At 38.9% G+C, this 18,254-nt stretch overlaps 1 protein-coding gene across 50 annotated transcripts in view; it reads right to left on the bottom strand.

Moving 5' to 3' along the window:
* Positions 1 to 14,178, bottom strand: part of LOC126993109 (complement component receptor 1-like protein) — a 110,377-nt gene extending 96,199 nt beyond the window's left edge. For 11 of the 50 annotated variants that reach the window (XR_007747391.1, XR_007747392.1, XM_050851946.1 and 8 more), the window contains exons 1-3: positions 10,800 to 10,923; positions 9,255 to 9,346; positions 6,781 to 6,859 (exon numbers count right to left, since the gene is read on the bottom strand). Coding sequence is in view for 10 of the 50 variants with exons in the window: in XM_050851946.1 (XP_050707903.1) it covers positions 6,781 to 6,859; positions 9,255 to 9,332 (157 nt within the window). In the remaining 40 variants the exon portion in view is untranslated. Of the gene's footprint in view, positions 1 to 1,240; positions 1,325 to 1,550; positions 1,632 to 6,780; positions 6,860 to 7,206; positions 7,245 to 9,254; positions 9,347 to 10,799 lie in introns of all 50 variants that reach the window. The other 39 variants (XR_007747387.1, XR_007747386.1, XR_007747376.1 and 36 more) reach the window with 8 other exon arrangements.
* Between the last annotated feature and the right edge of the window lie 4,076 nt (positions 14,179 to 18,254).

The following is an 18,254-nucleotide window of genomic DNA, read 5'->3' on the forward strand; positions in this document are numbered from 1 at the left end:
CTCTTATGTACTTATGAGGATGTAACCATATCATAGAGTGCACCCTCAGTGCCTTATGTGTAAAGTCAACGGTTATGACGTAGTAACGACGTATAGTGACGTAGGCAACCGCCCATATAAGGGGGTTCCTGTTGGATGTACGAGATGTTTTCTGCCTGCGCCCGCACCCGCGAGGAGAACCTTTGTCAGTTACTGACTCACTCAGTAAACGGGAGCACACACGCCCTGCATTTCCTTAGCCAGACATCTTACATGGCACAGTGAACGGAAGTCTGGACCTACTAACTGACCACTCCTCCCCGGCCGTCACCAGCCTCCGCTCCAGAGAAGTGCGAGCTGGAGATGTCGCCAGCCGCCTTTAAGTCACGGAGGAGGTCCATGGAGTGCTGGCTGCTTCTGTGCAGGTGGCCGCCACAGGAGGCAGTGCAACACGTCAGGCTCCAATGCGTCCCTGCCCTGCAGCGGGCCCTGGACGCACGCTTCACTATGGACCGGTGGAGCACCCTGACTCCACCCACGGCCTTGGACGCCATCGGCAAGCTCGTCCTTCGGCCATCTACTCAGGCAGTGCAGTGGGCAGAGTTCTTTGGAGCGAGGCAGGAGCAGGAGTGTGTCAGTGAGTACATAACCAAGTGCACACAGAAAGTGACAGACTGTGCCTTTAAGTGCCAACAGCGTAGCACAGATTTGTCGGAGTACTTGTCGCTTAGAAAGTTAATGGGAGTCCTCCGTGACGTGACACTGAGGCAACAAGTGTACCAGGCGTGTGACTCAATCGGCAGTGTCGACGCCCTGAGGGCCATGTGTTGTGCTCACGAGGCCGCCCGTCGCGACACCACAGGTGGTGGAGGCCCGGGGCGGGAGGCTGCTCGTGCGGCTGGCACCGCGCAAAGCGAGGAGACCGAGTGCGAGGAAGAGTAGCTGTAATTTGAACTGAGCTATAAGATTAACAGTATTTATAACTGTTGGTGGAATTGAGGTTTTAAATCTAATAATTGTAATTCAGCTTAAGAGTTGTACAAAGTAAACTAACTCATGTAAACAATATTCTCATGAGTAAATACACTCATCATATATATTAGGAAAAAAGTGCCCACCACCTCAGACAATTTGGTGGAAGACACTTAAAAATCCCTCCCTGACACTTACCCTGACGGTGGTATACAATATACATATTAGCGACGTTTCACAGGAGGTTTAATACATTATGTTAGTATCTTAATACTAACTAACAGCTTACCAATGTATGCCGGGAGGTCATGACGCAGGGCAGGGCGGGTCATCTCAGGCATGGAAGAGTCGGTCATTTAGGGGTTTCTGGAAACTATAACCTTATAAATAATAACAGGCATCATATATTTATCAGAAATGAACAGTCAGTGTCTCAAAATTGGTATGCAAAGCTAATATGCTACCTAACTCCTACTCCCAAGGTTAGGTTAGAATTGTTTTGAATCTTACAGTAAAGGGATGCAAGTCAAGGGTATTTATAACAACACACCCCACATAGCTATGGACTGGAATATCCATTAACAGCAGGCATTTCTTACCAATGTATGCCAGGGGGCGGGCAGGTCATGATGGTTGGTTGGGGCGGGGCGGGTCGGGTCATCTCACGCATGTAGTGGTTTCTGTAAAATACAAGGAATTACCAGACCTAAACCACTATTACACCAGCCCACTACACACCACAAAAAATGTCCACATATGCAAACTAACCGCCCCCCCCCCTCCTCCAACCCAGCAGGGGGCTTCGTGGTGCAGTGGTTAGCACACTCGGCTCACAAACGAGAGAGCCCGAGTTCGATTCCCACGACAGCCTTCCACGCCCGTGCATACGTGGATACATGAGATTAGTGCAGGAAAGATGTATTTTAGCCGTGAAAAAGAAAAAATATGTTACGGGCTAGGTTACTGTCCCAGCCCGCCACGAAAAATATATATCCTTATTTTCTCAAAAAGGAAGCAACTTAAGATCACGCCTGTACGCCCACGACAGCCTTCCACGCCCGTGCACACGTGGATATATGAGACTAGTGCAGGAAAGATGTATTTTAGCCGTGAAAACGAAAAAATATGTTACGGGCTAGGTTACTGCCCACGCCCGCCACGAAAAATATATATCCTTATTTTCTCAAAAAGGAAGACACTTAAGATCACGCCTGTACGCCCACGACAGCCTTCCACGCCCGTGCACACGTGGATATATGAGACTAGTGCAGGAAAGATGCATTTTAGCCGTGAAAACGAGAAATAAGTTACGGGCTAGGTTACTGTCCCAGCCCGCCACGAAAAATATATATCCTTATTTTCTCACAAAGGAAGACACTTAAGATCACGCCCGTACACCCACGTCAGCCTTCCACGCCCGTGCACACGTGGATATATGAGACTAGTGCAGGAAAGATGTATTTTAGCCGTGAAGACGAAAATTTTGTTACGAGGTGAATGTCAAACTGCCCCGCCCCGCCCGCCGAGAACATTTGAGCTTGTTTTCTGCAATATTACATCATCTACGCTAACGCCAGTGTAGGCAAGCCTTTCCCCATCGACAGTGAATGCGTGGGGCGTTGTGGCGACTCTTGCAAACGATAATTAGCGACACAGCGTAAGAAAAACTGTCTGTACGGGGCTGGGCTCAGGTCCGGCGGCCCCCGATGACGCGAGTGTTAGAATCGCTCCTAACGGGGTAACTAACGCTGGCACACCTGACCTGGCACCTCACACACCTGCCGGCACACCTCTAAATTATGTTGCAATAGTCCACGCCCCCCAGTGGCCAGTATTTGGGCCACAATCCACGCCCCAGTATAAAAGCCAGAATACAACAGAATACAACAGAATAAAAGCAGAATACAACAGAATACAATGAATAAAAGAGAATACAACAGAATAAAACAGAATACAACAGAATACAACAGAATACAACAGAATACAACAGAATACAAATAGAATACAACAGAATACAACAGAAAACAACAGAATACAACAGAATAAAATAGAATAAAAGATAATACAACAGAATACAACAGAAAAAAAAAGAATACAACAGAAAACAACAGAAAAAAACAAAAAACAACAGAAAACAACAGAAAAAAAGAGAATACAGAATAAAGAGAAACAACAGAAATACAACAGAATAAAACAGAAAACAACAGAAAAACAACAGAAAACAACAGAAAACAACAGAATAAAAGAGAAAACAACAGAAACAAATAGAATAAAAGAGAAAACAACAGAAAACAACAGAAAAAAACAGAAAACAACAGAAAAAAAGAAAATAAAAGAGAAAACAACAGAAAACAAATAGAAAAAAAGAGAATAAAACATAATACAAAAGAATAAAAGAGAAAAAAAAATAAAACAACAGAAAAAAAGAGAATAAAACAAAAAACAAAAGAAAAAAAGAGAAAACAACAGAAAACAACAGAATAAAAGAAGAAACAAATAGAAAACAACAGAAAAAAACAGAAAACAACAGAAAACAACAGAATAAAAAGAATAGAATACAACAGAAAACAACAGAAAACAACAGAATAAACAGAATAAAACAACAGAAAACAACAGAATAAAACAGAAAACAAATAGAAAACAACAGAAAAAAAGAGAAAACAACAGAATACAACAGAAAAAAACAGAAAACAACAGAAAAAACAGAAAACAAATAGAAAACAACACAATAAAAGATAAAAAAACAGAAAAAAAGAGAAAAAAACAGAAAAAAAGAGAATACAACAGAAAAACACAGAAAAAAAGAGAAAAAAAAAGAAAAAAACAGAAAAAAAGAGAAAACAACAGAAAACAAAAGAAAACAACAGAAAACAACATAATAAAAGAGAAAACAACAGAAAAAAACAGAATAAAACAGAAAACAAAAGAAAAAAACAGAAAACAAAAAAAACAACAGCAAACAACAGAAAAAACATCAGAAAACAACAGTAATACAACAGAAAACATCAGAGATACAACAGAAAGCAACAGAAAACAGAAAACCACAAAAAAACTACAGAAAACAGCAGAAAAACAAGGGAAAACAACAGAAACAACAGAAAAACAACAGAAAATGACAGGAAAAGAAAAGAACATGACCTTATTACAAATTCTACCTACTCCCATTAGCATTAATTTATTTATCACCACGCAATTTACTGTCCCCATTTACCCCTTACTCGACACTGAACATGACCTAATTACGAATTTCACCTACTCCCATTAGCCCCCACCCATTGCCATCAACCCCCGCCCCCTCTGATTATCACCACGCAATTTACTGACCCCTTTAACCCAGTATTTGACAGCTCACATGACCTATTTTCGAGTTTCACCTACTCCCATTAGCCCCCATTACCATTAACCCCTGCCCCCTTTATTTATCACCACGCAATTTACTGACCCCATTTACCCATTATTCGACACCGAACATGACCAAATTACGAATTCCACCTACTCCCATTAGCCCCCATTACCATTAACCCCGCCCCTCTAATTATCACCACGCAATTTACTGACCCCATTATTCCAGTATTTGACACCGAACATGACCATTTTCGAGTTTCACCTACACCCATTAGCCCCCCATTACCATCAACCCCGCCCCTTTAATTATCACCACGCAATTTACTGACCCCATTTACCCATTATTCGACACTGAACATGACCATTTACGAATTCCACCTACTCCCATTAGCCCCCCATTACCATTAACCCCTGCCCCTTTAATTATCACCACGCAATTTACTGACCCCATTATTCCAGTATTTGACACCACATGACCATTTTCGAGTTTCACCTACTCCCATTAGCCCCCCCATTACCATTAACCCCGCCCCTTTAATTATCACCACGCAATTTACTGACCCCATTTACCCATTATTTGACACCACATGACCATTTTCGAGTTTCACCTACACCCATTAGCCCCCCATTACCATCAACCCCGCCCTCTCATTATCACCACGCAATTTACTGACCCCATTTACCCAGTATTTGACACCTCACATGACCATTTTCGAGTTTCACCTACTCCCATTAGCCCCCCATTACCATTAACCCCGCCCCTCTCATTATCACCACGCAATTTACTGACCCCATTATCCCAGTATTAGACACCTCACATGATCCATTTTCGAGTTCCACCTACACCCATTAGCCCCCTCCATTACCGTTAGCCCCCGCCCCCTTTAATTATCACCACGCAATTTACTGACCCCATTTACCCATTCTTCGACATCGAACATGACCTAATTACGAATTCCACCTACTCCCATTAGCCTTCCACGCCCGTGCACACGTGGGTACATGAGACTAGTGCAGGAAAGATCTATTTTAGCCGTGAAAACGAAAACTATGTTACGGGCTAAGTATCTGCCCAAGCCCGCCATGAAACATATATATCCTTATTTTCACAAAGGAAGACACTTAAGATCACGCCCGTACGCCCACGTCAGCCTTCCACGTCAGGGGCTTCCACATGCCGGGCAAGCCATCCATCACGGACATCAGATCGTGGTATGGCTTCGTAAACCAGCTCGCCCCCTTCCTCGCCACCGCGCCGATCATGAACGCCTTCCGGGAGTTACTGAAGAAACCAACCGGAAGACACGTGTACTGGGACGACCAGCTTCAGTAGAAATTCCGCCAAGCCCAGGACACTATATGCCAGCTGGCCAAGGACGGTCTGACGTATTACGATAAAACCCGCCCCACCGCTGCCATCACCGACTGGAGCCGAGAGGGCATCGGATTCGTCATCCTCCAGCAGTACTGCAGTTGTGCATCGGCCTCCGCCCCATACTGCTGTAAGGGCGGGTGGCACCTGGCCCTGTGCGGCAGCCGGCACCTCACCACCGCCGAGGCTGGATACGCAGCTGTGGAAGGGAGGCTCTGGCGGTGGCGTGGTGCTCCAAAAGGCGAGGTTGTTCCTGCTGGGATGCCCAAACCTCACCATCGTGACCGACCCCCTTGTGAAGCTCCTAGGAGACAGCTCTGACGAGCGTTGTCAACCCCAGGCTCTTCAGGCTCAAGGAACGAACACTACAGTTCCGATTCCAAATCAAATACCTCCCTGGGAAGAGCAACACCGCCGCCGACTTTCTGTCCCGCTACCCAGCTCTCAGGGCACCCCTGACAACAGCGGACCTCGACTCGGACGAGGATATCATCGGGGCAGTCGCCGCCGCAGTCGTAGCCTGCACCGATCGGGAGGGACGCGTGGTGGACGAAGAGGAGGTCAAGCGGAAGGCCGCCGACGACCCGACGTACCAGATGTTAGTCGCCAAGGTCATGGTGGGTGACTGGCACCAGCATAAAGCACAAGAAGTGGCATCCCTGCGTCCCTTCTATGGGGCGAGGGACAGGCTGGCAGTGATGCACGACGTAGTGACATACATGTTTGACCAGGGGTACGTGCGCCTCATCATCCCCGAAGCTCTCCGACAGCAGGTAGCAGCAAACCGACACGCCAGCCACCAGGGCCTCGGTTCCATGCTGCGGAGGGCGAGGCAGTGTGTATACTGGCCGGGGATTGAGGGGGACCTGCGGCACCACCGCTCCGCATGCACAGAATGCGAAACACGCGCCCCATCGCAGCCCGCAGAAACGCTGGCGATGACGCCGCCCCCTGAGTACCCGTTCCAGCAGACGGTGGCCGACATGTTCCAGCACGAAGGACACATGTACATGGCCTACGCCGACAGGCTTGCCAGCTGGCTGGAAATAGCTCACTTCCCACACGGGAGCACACACGCCCTGCGTTTCCTTAGCCGGACATCTTACACTCACCAAGAAGCAGCAGACTGTCACACCAGCCAGTCAGGGGCAGGAGAGCCTTCTTGAGGAAGTGCCGGGCAGTGCCACCGCTCTGAAAAACCAACATTACAATGAGTGGATGAGCCCAGAACACTGCTGCTGCCCAGACTGACAACACAGTGCAGCCCGGCACACTACACGTGCTGCTATAAGCCACCTCAGGAGGAGGAGGAGGAGGAGGAGGACTGGTTCACAGAGCCATGACATTCTTCTTCCAAACAACAAAACTGTTTCCTCAAAAACTTTTCTTACAAATTTCTGGTTCTTATAATTCCAATCTAACACTGACAGGTGTGGCCAGAACACTCTTCTGACGACAAGGAAAAAAAGCTGCATGTCCCGGCCCCTGACCTGACCTGACCTGACCAAAGAAAAAGCCACCAAAAGCTGTCCACTCACTTCCTTCCTTTCTCTCTTCTTTCCTTCCTCTGGACACTCTGTTGACAGGAAAACAGTTAGGAAGAAAAAATAAAAGAAAATAAGAGTCAACACAACACACACACACACACACACACACACACACACACACACACACACAAGAAGAGGAAGGCTGTGAAAGGCAGGCAGGCACTTGTGGTGCCCCGCAGGGCACTACATCTACCAACACAGATGCAGTAACACCTCCTGACCCAGTACGAGCACCACAAATAAACAAAGAAGAAGAAAGCGATGATGAACGGTAGAATTCATCTAATAACAAGAACAATTTGAAGAACACAGCACAGCGAGGCGACAGTGTGAAGAACAAACCATTATGGAAACACACAGGAAGTAAAAAGGGGCGTCTCAGGCCACCACATAGCTCTGCCGGAAACCACCCACTTCACCCAACGACAGCACCACGCTAAAGGACGAGAATCATGTAAACCCAAGCCATGTAGAATACTCAGGAATATTCACTCTTATGTACTTATGAGGATGTGACCATATCATAGAGTGCACCCTCAGTGCCTTATGTGTAAAGTCAATGGTTATGACGTAGTAACGACGTATAGTGACGTAGGCAACCGCCCATATAAGGGGGTTCCTGTTGGATGTACGAGATGTTTTCTGCCTGCGCCCGCACCCGCGAGGAGAACCTCTGTCAGTTGTTGACTCACTCAGTAAACGGGAGCACACACGCCCTGCATTTCCTTAGCCAGACATCTTACATGGCACAGTGAACGGAAGTCTGGACCTACTAACTGACCACACTCCCCGGCCGTCACCAGCCTCCGCTCCAGAGAAGTGCGAGCTGGAGATGTCGCCAGCCGCCTTTAAGTCACGGAGGAGGTCCATGGAGTGCTGGCTGCTTCTGTGCAGGTGGCTGCCACAGGAGGCAGTGCAACACATCAGGCTCCAATGCGTCCCTGCCCTGCAGTGGGCCCTGGACGCACGCTTCACTATGGACCAGTGGAGCACCCTGACTCCACCCACGGCCTTGGACGCCATCGGCAAGCTCGTCCTTCGGCCATATACACAGGCAGTGCAGTGGGCAGAGTTCTTTGGAGCGAGGCAGGAGCAGGAGTGTGTCAGTGAGTACATAACCAAGTGCACACAGAAAGCGACAGACTGTGCCTTTAAGTGCCAACAGCGTAGCACAGATTTGTTGGAGTACTTGTCGCTTAGAAAGTTAATGGGAGTCCTCCGTGACGTGACACTGAGGCAACAAGTGTACCAGGCGTGTGACTCAATCGGCAGTGTCGACGCCCTGAGGGCCATGTGTTGTGCTCACGAGGCCGCCCGTCGCGAAGCCACAGGTGGTGGAGGCCCGGGGCGGGAGGCTGCTCGTGCGGCTGGCACCGCGCAAAGCGAGGAGACCGAGTGCGAGGAAGAGTAGCTGTAATTTGAACTGAGCTATAAGATTAACAGTATTTATAACTGTTGGTGGAATTGAGGTTTTAAATCTAATAATTGTAATTCAGCTTAAGAGTTGTAAAAGTAAACTAACTCATGTAAACAATATTCTCATGAGTAAATACACTCATCATATATATAAGGAAAAAGTGCCCACCACCTCAGACAATTTGGTGGAAGACACTTAAAAATCCCTCCCTGACACTTACCCTGACGGTGGTATACAATATACATATTAGCGACGTTTCACAGGAGGTTTAATACATTATGTTAGTATCTTAATACTAACTAACAGCTTACAGAATATTGAAAACTTCTGAAAAAAATGTGAAAAGTTTTATAACAGCCATTGTATTCTGGCAGAGACACAGGTCAGTCAGGTGTCATGTTAGGTCTTGTTCATTAGGTTAGGTTAGAATTAAATAACACTAAACTTCCTAGCGATCCGATCACACCTCGGACAATGTATTGCATCAGCGGCACACGTTAGGTTTTATGAGGTAATAATTCTTGCTTTAAACAGAACCAGCTCATGGGTAATATATATGACAACAATATTGCCCACCTAGCTGTGTGCTGGATAACCATTAACAGTACTACGCATTATTTACCAACTGATGCCGGGGCAGGTCGTGACGTGCAGGGCGGGGCGTCAGGGAGTGGACCTCCAGCATTAAAAAGTCATCCATTCAGCGCACGGTTTCTGTAAAATAGCAGCATCCCCATAATAAAGAGCATCATATACTGACCAAAGCAGGAATAAGTATTTCTATGTTCTTATGTAATGAAGTCATTTTCCCCCACAGCTTAGGTTACCAGTAGTGTAAGTTAAGGGTAGTAATTTCCTCTTATTTCTCTCTTTACTGTAAAATTTCCATGGCCCTTTCTTCCTTAAAGGTACATGAGAGAGAGAGAGACTGCGAGCTCCGGGGTGAAGAAAGGGAAGAGCCTGCGTGGAAAAGTACCCCCCTTGTAACCTAAACACGTCTGCTGGCTTGTCAAAACCAGGCTGGATGTGCTAGAAATGTTGTAATTACCACCACAGCCTGCCCTAAACGCACACCCACTAAAGAGCTTGTGGTGATGATAAGCGAGGGTTGTTTTGGTAGGTGACAGCCCTGTGTGACCTGCTGTAGCCCTGGTCAGGTCAGCCTTGACGTGAGATTAACTTTAATTAACAAGAGTACTACATCACAGCAGTGCGAATATTCCCGAAGCCTCTGTACAGGGTCCTAGGGTCACATGGGTGTTATTCTATACATTTGCCGTCACGGCACGAATGGCTGGCATCACACTGATTCTGGCACCACACGAATCTATGCCACTGTGAACACTGCCTGGTAACATAACACTGTCTGTGGCACTGCATATTAAACACCCTGGCTGAGCCCACATCACAGGAGGGGGGTCACACCAGGTAGGTGGTTAACAAGACACTGTAACACTGGGTAACTAATCTGTCTTGCATCACGTAACACCTGCTGAACTTGGAACTGTCGGTGGCACTGTTAACACTGCATAACACCTGAGAGCCCACGTCACAGCCCGTCACCTTAACACAGTGACGTAACACAGCCAGTAACAGCCCTATCATGTATCCAGGTAACAGAATACTACTAATGTCACAACGTGTAACACTCTCTGGGATCACGTAACACATTTAAACACTGCTGTCACGTCACACACTCGTCCGTCACATGACGTAACTCTGTACTATGAAGGTGAGAAAACACTCACGGGAAAGCGATTAATCATTTTTTTTCACCTTTTAGAAGCAGAGCAGCAGCAGGGCCTGAAACCTCATCAACGGTAACATGATTTTTGGGCGGTTGATGCTTGAGGTCAATGAGTCACATATTTGACAAGGCTTTCGTAGGCGTTGTGGGGGACATTTCCAGAGGTAGATAATGACCCTGGTGGTAGCTTGACCCTTCCTCTGTACCATGAACGTTAAAAGTCACTCACGGGAACACGATTCATCTCCTTTATGACCTCTTAAGAACAGCTGATACGGCGCGGGGTCAAAACTCGTCACCTATAAACACGTATTTGACAAGGCTTCCGTAGGCGTTGTAAGCATTTTCATGGTTATTAAATGACCCTGGTGGTAGTTTGACACTTCCTCTGTACCATGAACGTAAAATACACTGTCTTACCGCCAAAAACACTGCAAACACCTCTCAAAACACGTCGTGAAGGAGGAACTGCGTGGACGATCAGCTGTGTTATGATTTTTTACCGCGCACCGATGCTAGATTATCGTACTCAAAGCCGCGCATTTACCGGCTTCTGACCCATACCTGATGCCAAGAAGCCCCAATAATTAACCCTTTAAACAATAATCATATGTGAAGGCGGTTATTTGGGTGATAAAAGCAGTGTGGGGCTCAGAGATCGGCAGGTGTCCCGCACTGGACTCTCGTACTTGAGGTGAAAGTGTTATACTTTGGGTCCCTAGAAAAATAAAAAAAATAAAATAAAAAGCGGCCATGTCCTGCAAAAGGCGACTAAACGAGAAGGAAACGAGACGAGGAATCCATTTCTGGCCTCGGCATAACGATACACTAAATATTAAGGGAGATATCGGCACGGAAAACTAGCGTGAAATTATCAAAAAAACATGAAAATCAATTATATTTATGTTATTTGAAGCTATTTTCATGCAAACGGCGACTCTTCTTGGGTAAAATAAGACGAGGAATCCATTTCTGGCCTCGTCATAACGCTACACTCAATATTAAGGGAGATATCGGCCCGGAAAGCTCGCGAGAAATTCACCCCAAAACATGAAAATAACCTATATTTATGTTATTTTCATGCAAACGGTGACTTTTGTTTTAGTAAAACGAGATGAGGAATCCAATTCTGGCCTCGGCATAACGCTACACTCAATATTAAGGAAGATATTGGCCCGGAAAGCTCGCGTGAAATTCCTCCAAAAACATGAAAATCAGCTATATTTATGTTATTTGAGGTTATTTTCATGAAAACGGTGACTCTTCTTGGGTAAAACGAGACGGGGAGTTCATTTCTGGCCTCTGCATAACGCTACACTCAATATTAAGGGTAATATCGGCCTGGAAAACTTGCGTGAAATTCCCCCCAAAACATAAAAATCAGTTATACAACAGAATACAACAGAATAAAAGAGAATACAACAGAATAAAAGATAATACAACAGAATACAACAGAATAAAAGAGAATACAACAGAATACAACAGAATAAAAGAGAATACAACAGAATACAACAGAATAAAAGAGAATACAACAGAATACAACAGAATAAAAGAGAATACAACAGAATACAACAGAATAAAAGAGAATACAACAGAATACAACAGAATAAAAGAGAATACAACAGAATACAACAGAATAAAAGAGAATACAACAGAATACAAGAGAATAAAAGAGAATACAACAGAATAAAAGAGAATACAACAGAATAAAAGAGAATACAACAGAATACAACAGAATAAAAGAGAATACAACAGAATACAACAGAATAAAAGAGAATACAACAGAATAAAAGAGAATACAACAGAATAAAAGATAATACAACAGAATACAACAGAATAAAAGAGAATACAACAGAATACAACAGAATAAAAGAGAATACAACAGAATAAAAGATAATACAACAGAATACAACAGAATAAAAGAGAATACAACAGAATACAACAGAATAAAAGAGAATACAACAGAATACAACAGAATAAAAGAGAATACAACAGAATACAACAGAATAAAAGAGAATACAACAGTTAATACAACAGAATACAACAGAATAAAAGAGAATACAACAGAATACAACAGAATAAAAGAGAATACAACAGAATACAACAGAATAAAAGAGAATACAACAGAATAAAAGAGAATACAACAGAATACAACAGAATAAAAGAGAATACAACAGAATAAAAGATAATACAACAGAATACAACAGAATAAAAGAGAATACAACAGAATACAACAGAATAAAAGAGAATACAACAGAATACAACAGAATAAAAGATAATACAACAGAATACAACAGAATAAAAGAGAATACAACAGAATACAACAGAATAAAAGAGAATACAACAGAATAAAAGAGAATACAACAGAATACAACAGAATACAACAAAATAAAAGAGAATACAACAGAATAAAAGAGAATACAACAGAATACAACAGAATAAAGGGAATACAACAGAATACAACAGAATAAAAGAGAATACAACAGAATAAAAGATAATACAACAGAATACAACAGAATAAAAGAGAATACAAAAGAATAAAAGATAATACAACAGAACACAACAGAATAAAAGAGAATACAACAGAATACAACAGAATAAAAGATAATACAACAGAATACATCAGAATACAACAGAATAAAAGAGAATACAACAGAATACAACAGAATAAAAGAGAAAACAACAGAATACAACAGAATAAAAGAGAATACAACAGAATACAACAGAATAAAAGATAATACAATAGAATACAACAGAATAAAAGAGAATACAACAGAATACAACATATATAAAAGAGAATACAACAGAATACAACAGAATAAAAGAGAATACAACAGAATACAACAGAATACAACAGAATAAAAGAGAATACAACAGAATAAAAGAGAATACAACAGAATACAACAGAATAAAAGAGAATACAACAGAATACAACAGAATAAAAGAGAATACAACAGAATAAAAGATAATACAACAGAATACAACAGAATAAAAGAGAATACAACAGATTACAACAGAATACAACAGAATAAAAGATAATACAACAGAATACAACAGAATAAAAGAGAATACAACAGAATACAACAGAATAAAAGAGAATACAACAGAATACAACAGAATAAAAGAGAATACAACAGAATACAACAGAATAAAAGAGAATACAAAAGAATAAAAGAGAATACAACAGAATACAACAGAATAAAAGAGAATACAACAGAATACAACAGAATAAAAGAGAATACAACAGAATACAACAGAATAAAAGAGAATACAACAGAATAAAAGATAATACAACAGAATACAACAGAATAAAAGAGAATACAACAGAATACAACAGAATAAAAGATAATACAACAGAATACAACAGAATAAAAGAGAATACAACAGAATAAAAGATAATACAACAGAATACAACAGAATAAAAGAGAATACAACAGAATACAACAGAATAAAAGAGAATACAACAGAATACAACAGAATAAAAGAGAATACAACAGAATAAAAGATAATACAACAGAATACAACAGAATAAAAGAGAATACAACAGAATACAACAGAATAAAAGAGAATACAACAGAATACAACAGAATAAAAGATAATACAACAGAATACAACAGAATAAAAGAGAATACAACAGAATACAACAGAATAAAAGATAATACAACAGAATACAACAGAATAAAAGAGAATACAACAGAATACAACAGAATAAAAGAGAATACAACAGAATATAAGAGAATACAACAGAATAAAAGATAATACAACAGAATACAACAGAATAAAAGATAATACAACAGAATACAACAGAATAAAAGAGAATACAACAGAATACAACAGAATAAAAGAATACAACAGAATACAACAGAATAAAAGAGAATACAACAGAATAAAAGATAATACAACAGAATACAACAGAATAAAAGAGAATACAACAGAATACAACAGAATAAAAGAGAATACAACAGAATAAAAGATAATACAACAGAATACAACAGAATAAAAGAGAATACAACAGAATACAACAGAATAAAAGAGAATACAACAGAATACAACAGAATAAAAGAGAATACAACAGAATACAACAGAATAAAAGAGAATACAACAGAATAAAAGATAATACAACAGAATACAACAGAATATAAGAGAATACAACAGAATAAAAGAGAATACAACAGAATACAACAGAATAAAAGAGAATACAACAGAATAAAAGATAATACAACAGAATACAACAGAATAAAAGAGAATACAACAGAATACAACAGAATAAAAGAGAATACAACAGAATACAACAGAATAAAAGAGAATACAACAGAATACAACAGAATAAAAGATAATACAACAGAATACAACAGAATAAAAGAGAATACAACAGAATAAAAGAGAATACAACAGAATACAACAGAATACAACAGAATAAAAGATAATACAACAGAATAAAAGAGAATACAACAGAATACAACAGAATACAACAGAATAAAAGAGAATACAACAGAATACAACAGAATAAAAGAGAATACAACATAATACAACAGAATACAACAGAATAAAAGAGAATACAACAGAATACAACAGAATAAAAGAGAATACAACAGAATAAAAGAGAATACAACAGAATACAACAGAATAAAAGAGAATACAACAGAATACAACAGAATAAAAGATAATACAACAGAATACAACAGAATAAAAGAGAATACAACAGAATAAAAGAGAATACAACAGAATAAAAGAAAATACAACAGAATAAAAGATAATACAACAGAATACAACAGAATACAACAGAATAAAAGATAATACAACAGAATACAACAGAATAAAAGAGAATACAACAGAATACAACAGAATAAAAGAGAATACAACAGAATACAACAGAATAAAAGATAATACAACAGAATACAACAGAATAAAAGAGAATACAACAGAATACAACAGAATAAAAGAGAATACAACAGAATACAACAGAATAAAAGAGAATACAACAGAATACAACAGAATAAAAGAGAATACAACAGAATACAACAGAATAAAAGAGAATACAACAGAATACAACAGAATAAAAGAGAATACAACAGAATAAAAGAGAATAAAACAGAATACAACAGAATACAAATAAAATAGAATACAACAGAATACAAAAGAATAAAAGAGAATACAACAGAATACAACAGAATAAAAGAGAATACAACAGAATACAACAGAATAAAAGATAATACAACAGAATACAACAGAATAAAAGAGAATACAACAGAATACAACAGAATAAAAGAGAATACAACAGAATAAAAGATAATACAACAGAATACAACAGAATAAAAGAGAATACAACAGAATAAAAGAGAATACAACAGAATACAACAGAATAAAAGAGAATACAACAGAATAAAAGAGAATACAACAGAATAAAAGATAATACAACAGAATACAACAGAATAAAAGAGAATACAACAGAATACAACAGAATAAAAGAGAATACAACAGAATACAACAGAATAAAAGAGAATACAACAGAATAAAAGATAATACAACAGAATACAACAGAATAAAAGAGAATACAACAGAATAAAAGAGAATACAACAGAATACAACAGAATAAAAGAGAATACAACAGAATACAACAGAATAAAAGAGAATAAAACAGAATACAACAGAATAAAAGATAATACAACAGAATAAAAGAGAATACAACAGAATACAACAGAATAAAAGATAATACAACAGAATACAACAGAATAAAAGAGAATACAACAGAATAAAAGAGAATAGAATAAAAGATAATACAACAGAATACAACAGAATAAAAGAGAATACAACAGAATACAACAGAATAAAAGATAATACAACAGAATACAACAGAATAAAAGAGAATACAACAGAATACAACAGAATAAAAGATAATACAACAGAATACAACAGAATAAAAGAGAATAAAAGATAATACAACAGAATACAACAGAATAAAAGAGAATACAACAGAATACAACAGAATAAAAGAGAATACAACAGAATACAACAGAATAAAAGAGAATACAACAGAATACAACAGAATAAAAGAGAATACAACAGAATAAAAGATAATACAACAGAATACAACAGAATAAAAGAGAATACAACAGAATACAACAGAATAAAAGATAATACAACAGAATACAACAGAATAAAAGAGAATACAACAGAATAAAAGAGAATATAGAATAAAAGATAATACAACAGAATAAAAGATAATACAACAGAATACAACAGAATAAAAGAGAATACAACAGAATACAACAGAATACAACAGAATAAAAGATAATACAACAGAATACAACAGAATAAAAGAGAATACAACAGAATAAAAGAGAATACAACAGAATAAAAGATAATACAACAGAATAAAAGAGAATACAACATAATACAACAGAATACAACAGAATACAAGAGAATACAACAGAATAAAAGAGAATACAACAGAATACAACAGAATAAAAGAGAATACAACAGAATACAACAGAATAAAAGAGAATACAACAGAATACAACAGAATAAAAGAGAATACAACAGAATACAACAGAATAAAAGAGAATACAACAGAATACAACAGAATAAAAGATAATACAACAGAATACAACAGAATAAAAGAGAATACAACAGAATACAACAGAATAAAAGATAATACAACAGAATACAACAGAATAAAAGAGAATACAACAGAATAAAACAGAATAAAAGAGAATACAACAGAATAAAAGAGAATACAACAGCATACAACAGAATAAAAGAGAATACAACAGAATAAAAGATAATACAACAGAATAAAAGAGAATACAACAGAATACAACAGAATAAAAGATAATACAACAGAATAAAAGAGAATACAACAGAATACAACAGAATAAAAGAGAATACAACAGAATAAAAGATAATACAACAGAATACAACAGAATAAAAGAGAATACAACAGAATACAACAGAATAAAAGAGAATACAACAGAATACAACAGAATAAAAGAGAATACAACAGAATAAAAGAAAATACAACAGAATACAACAGAATACAACAGAATAAAAGATAATACAACAGAATACAACAGAATAAAAGAGAATACAACAGAATAAAAGATAATACAACAGAATACAACAGAATAAAAGAGAATACAACAGAATAAAAGAGAATACAACAGAATACAACAGAATAAAAGAGAATACAACAGAATAAAAGATAATACAACAGAATACAACAGAATAAAAGAGAATACAACAGAATAAAAGAGAATACAACAGAATACAACAGAATAAAAGAGAATACAACAGAATACAACAGAATAAAAGAGAATACAACAGAATACAACAGAATAAAAGAGAATACAACAGAATACAACAGAATAAAAGAGAATACAACAGAATAAAAGAGAATACAACAGAATACAACAGAATAAAAGATAATACAACAGAATACAACAGAATAAAAGAGAATACAACAGAATACAACAGAATAAAAGAGAATACAACAGAATACAACAGAATAAAAGAGAATACAACAGAATACAACAGAATAAAAGAGAATACAAGAGAATACAACAGAATAAAAGAGAATACAACAGAATAAAAGTTAATACAACAGAATAAAAGAGAATACAACAGAATACAACAGAATAAAAGAGAATACAACAGAATAAAAGAGAATACAACAGAATACAACAGAATAAAAGAGAATACAACAGAATAAAAGACAATACAACAGAATACAACAGAATAAAAGAGAATACAATAGAATACAACAGAATAAAAGAGAATACAACAGAATACAACAGAATAAAAGAGAATACAACAGAATAAAAGATAATACAACAGAATACAACAGAATAAAAGAGAATACAACAGAATAAAAGAGAA

The sequence above is a fragment of the Eriocheir sinensis genome, unplaced genomic scaffold, assembly GCF_024679095.1.
Source record: "Eriocheir sinensis breed Jianghai 21 unplaced genomic scaffold, ASM2467909v1 Scaffold562, whole genome shotgun sequence".
Lineage (NCBI taxonomy): Eukaryota > Metazoa > Arthropoda > Malacostraca > Decapoda > Varunidae > Eriocheir > Eriocheir sinensis.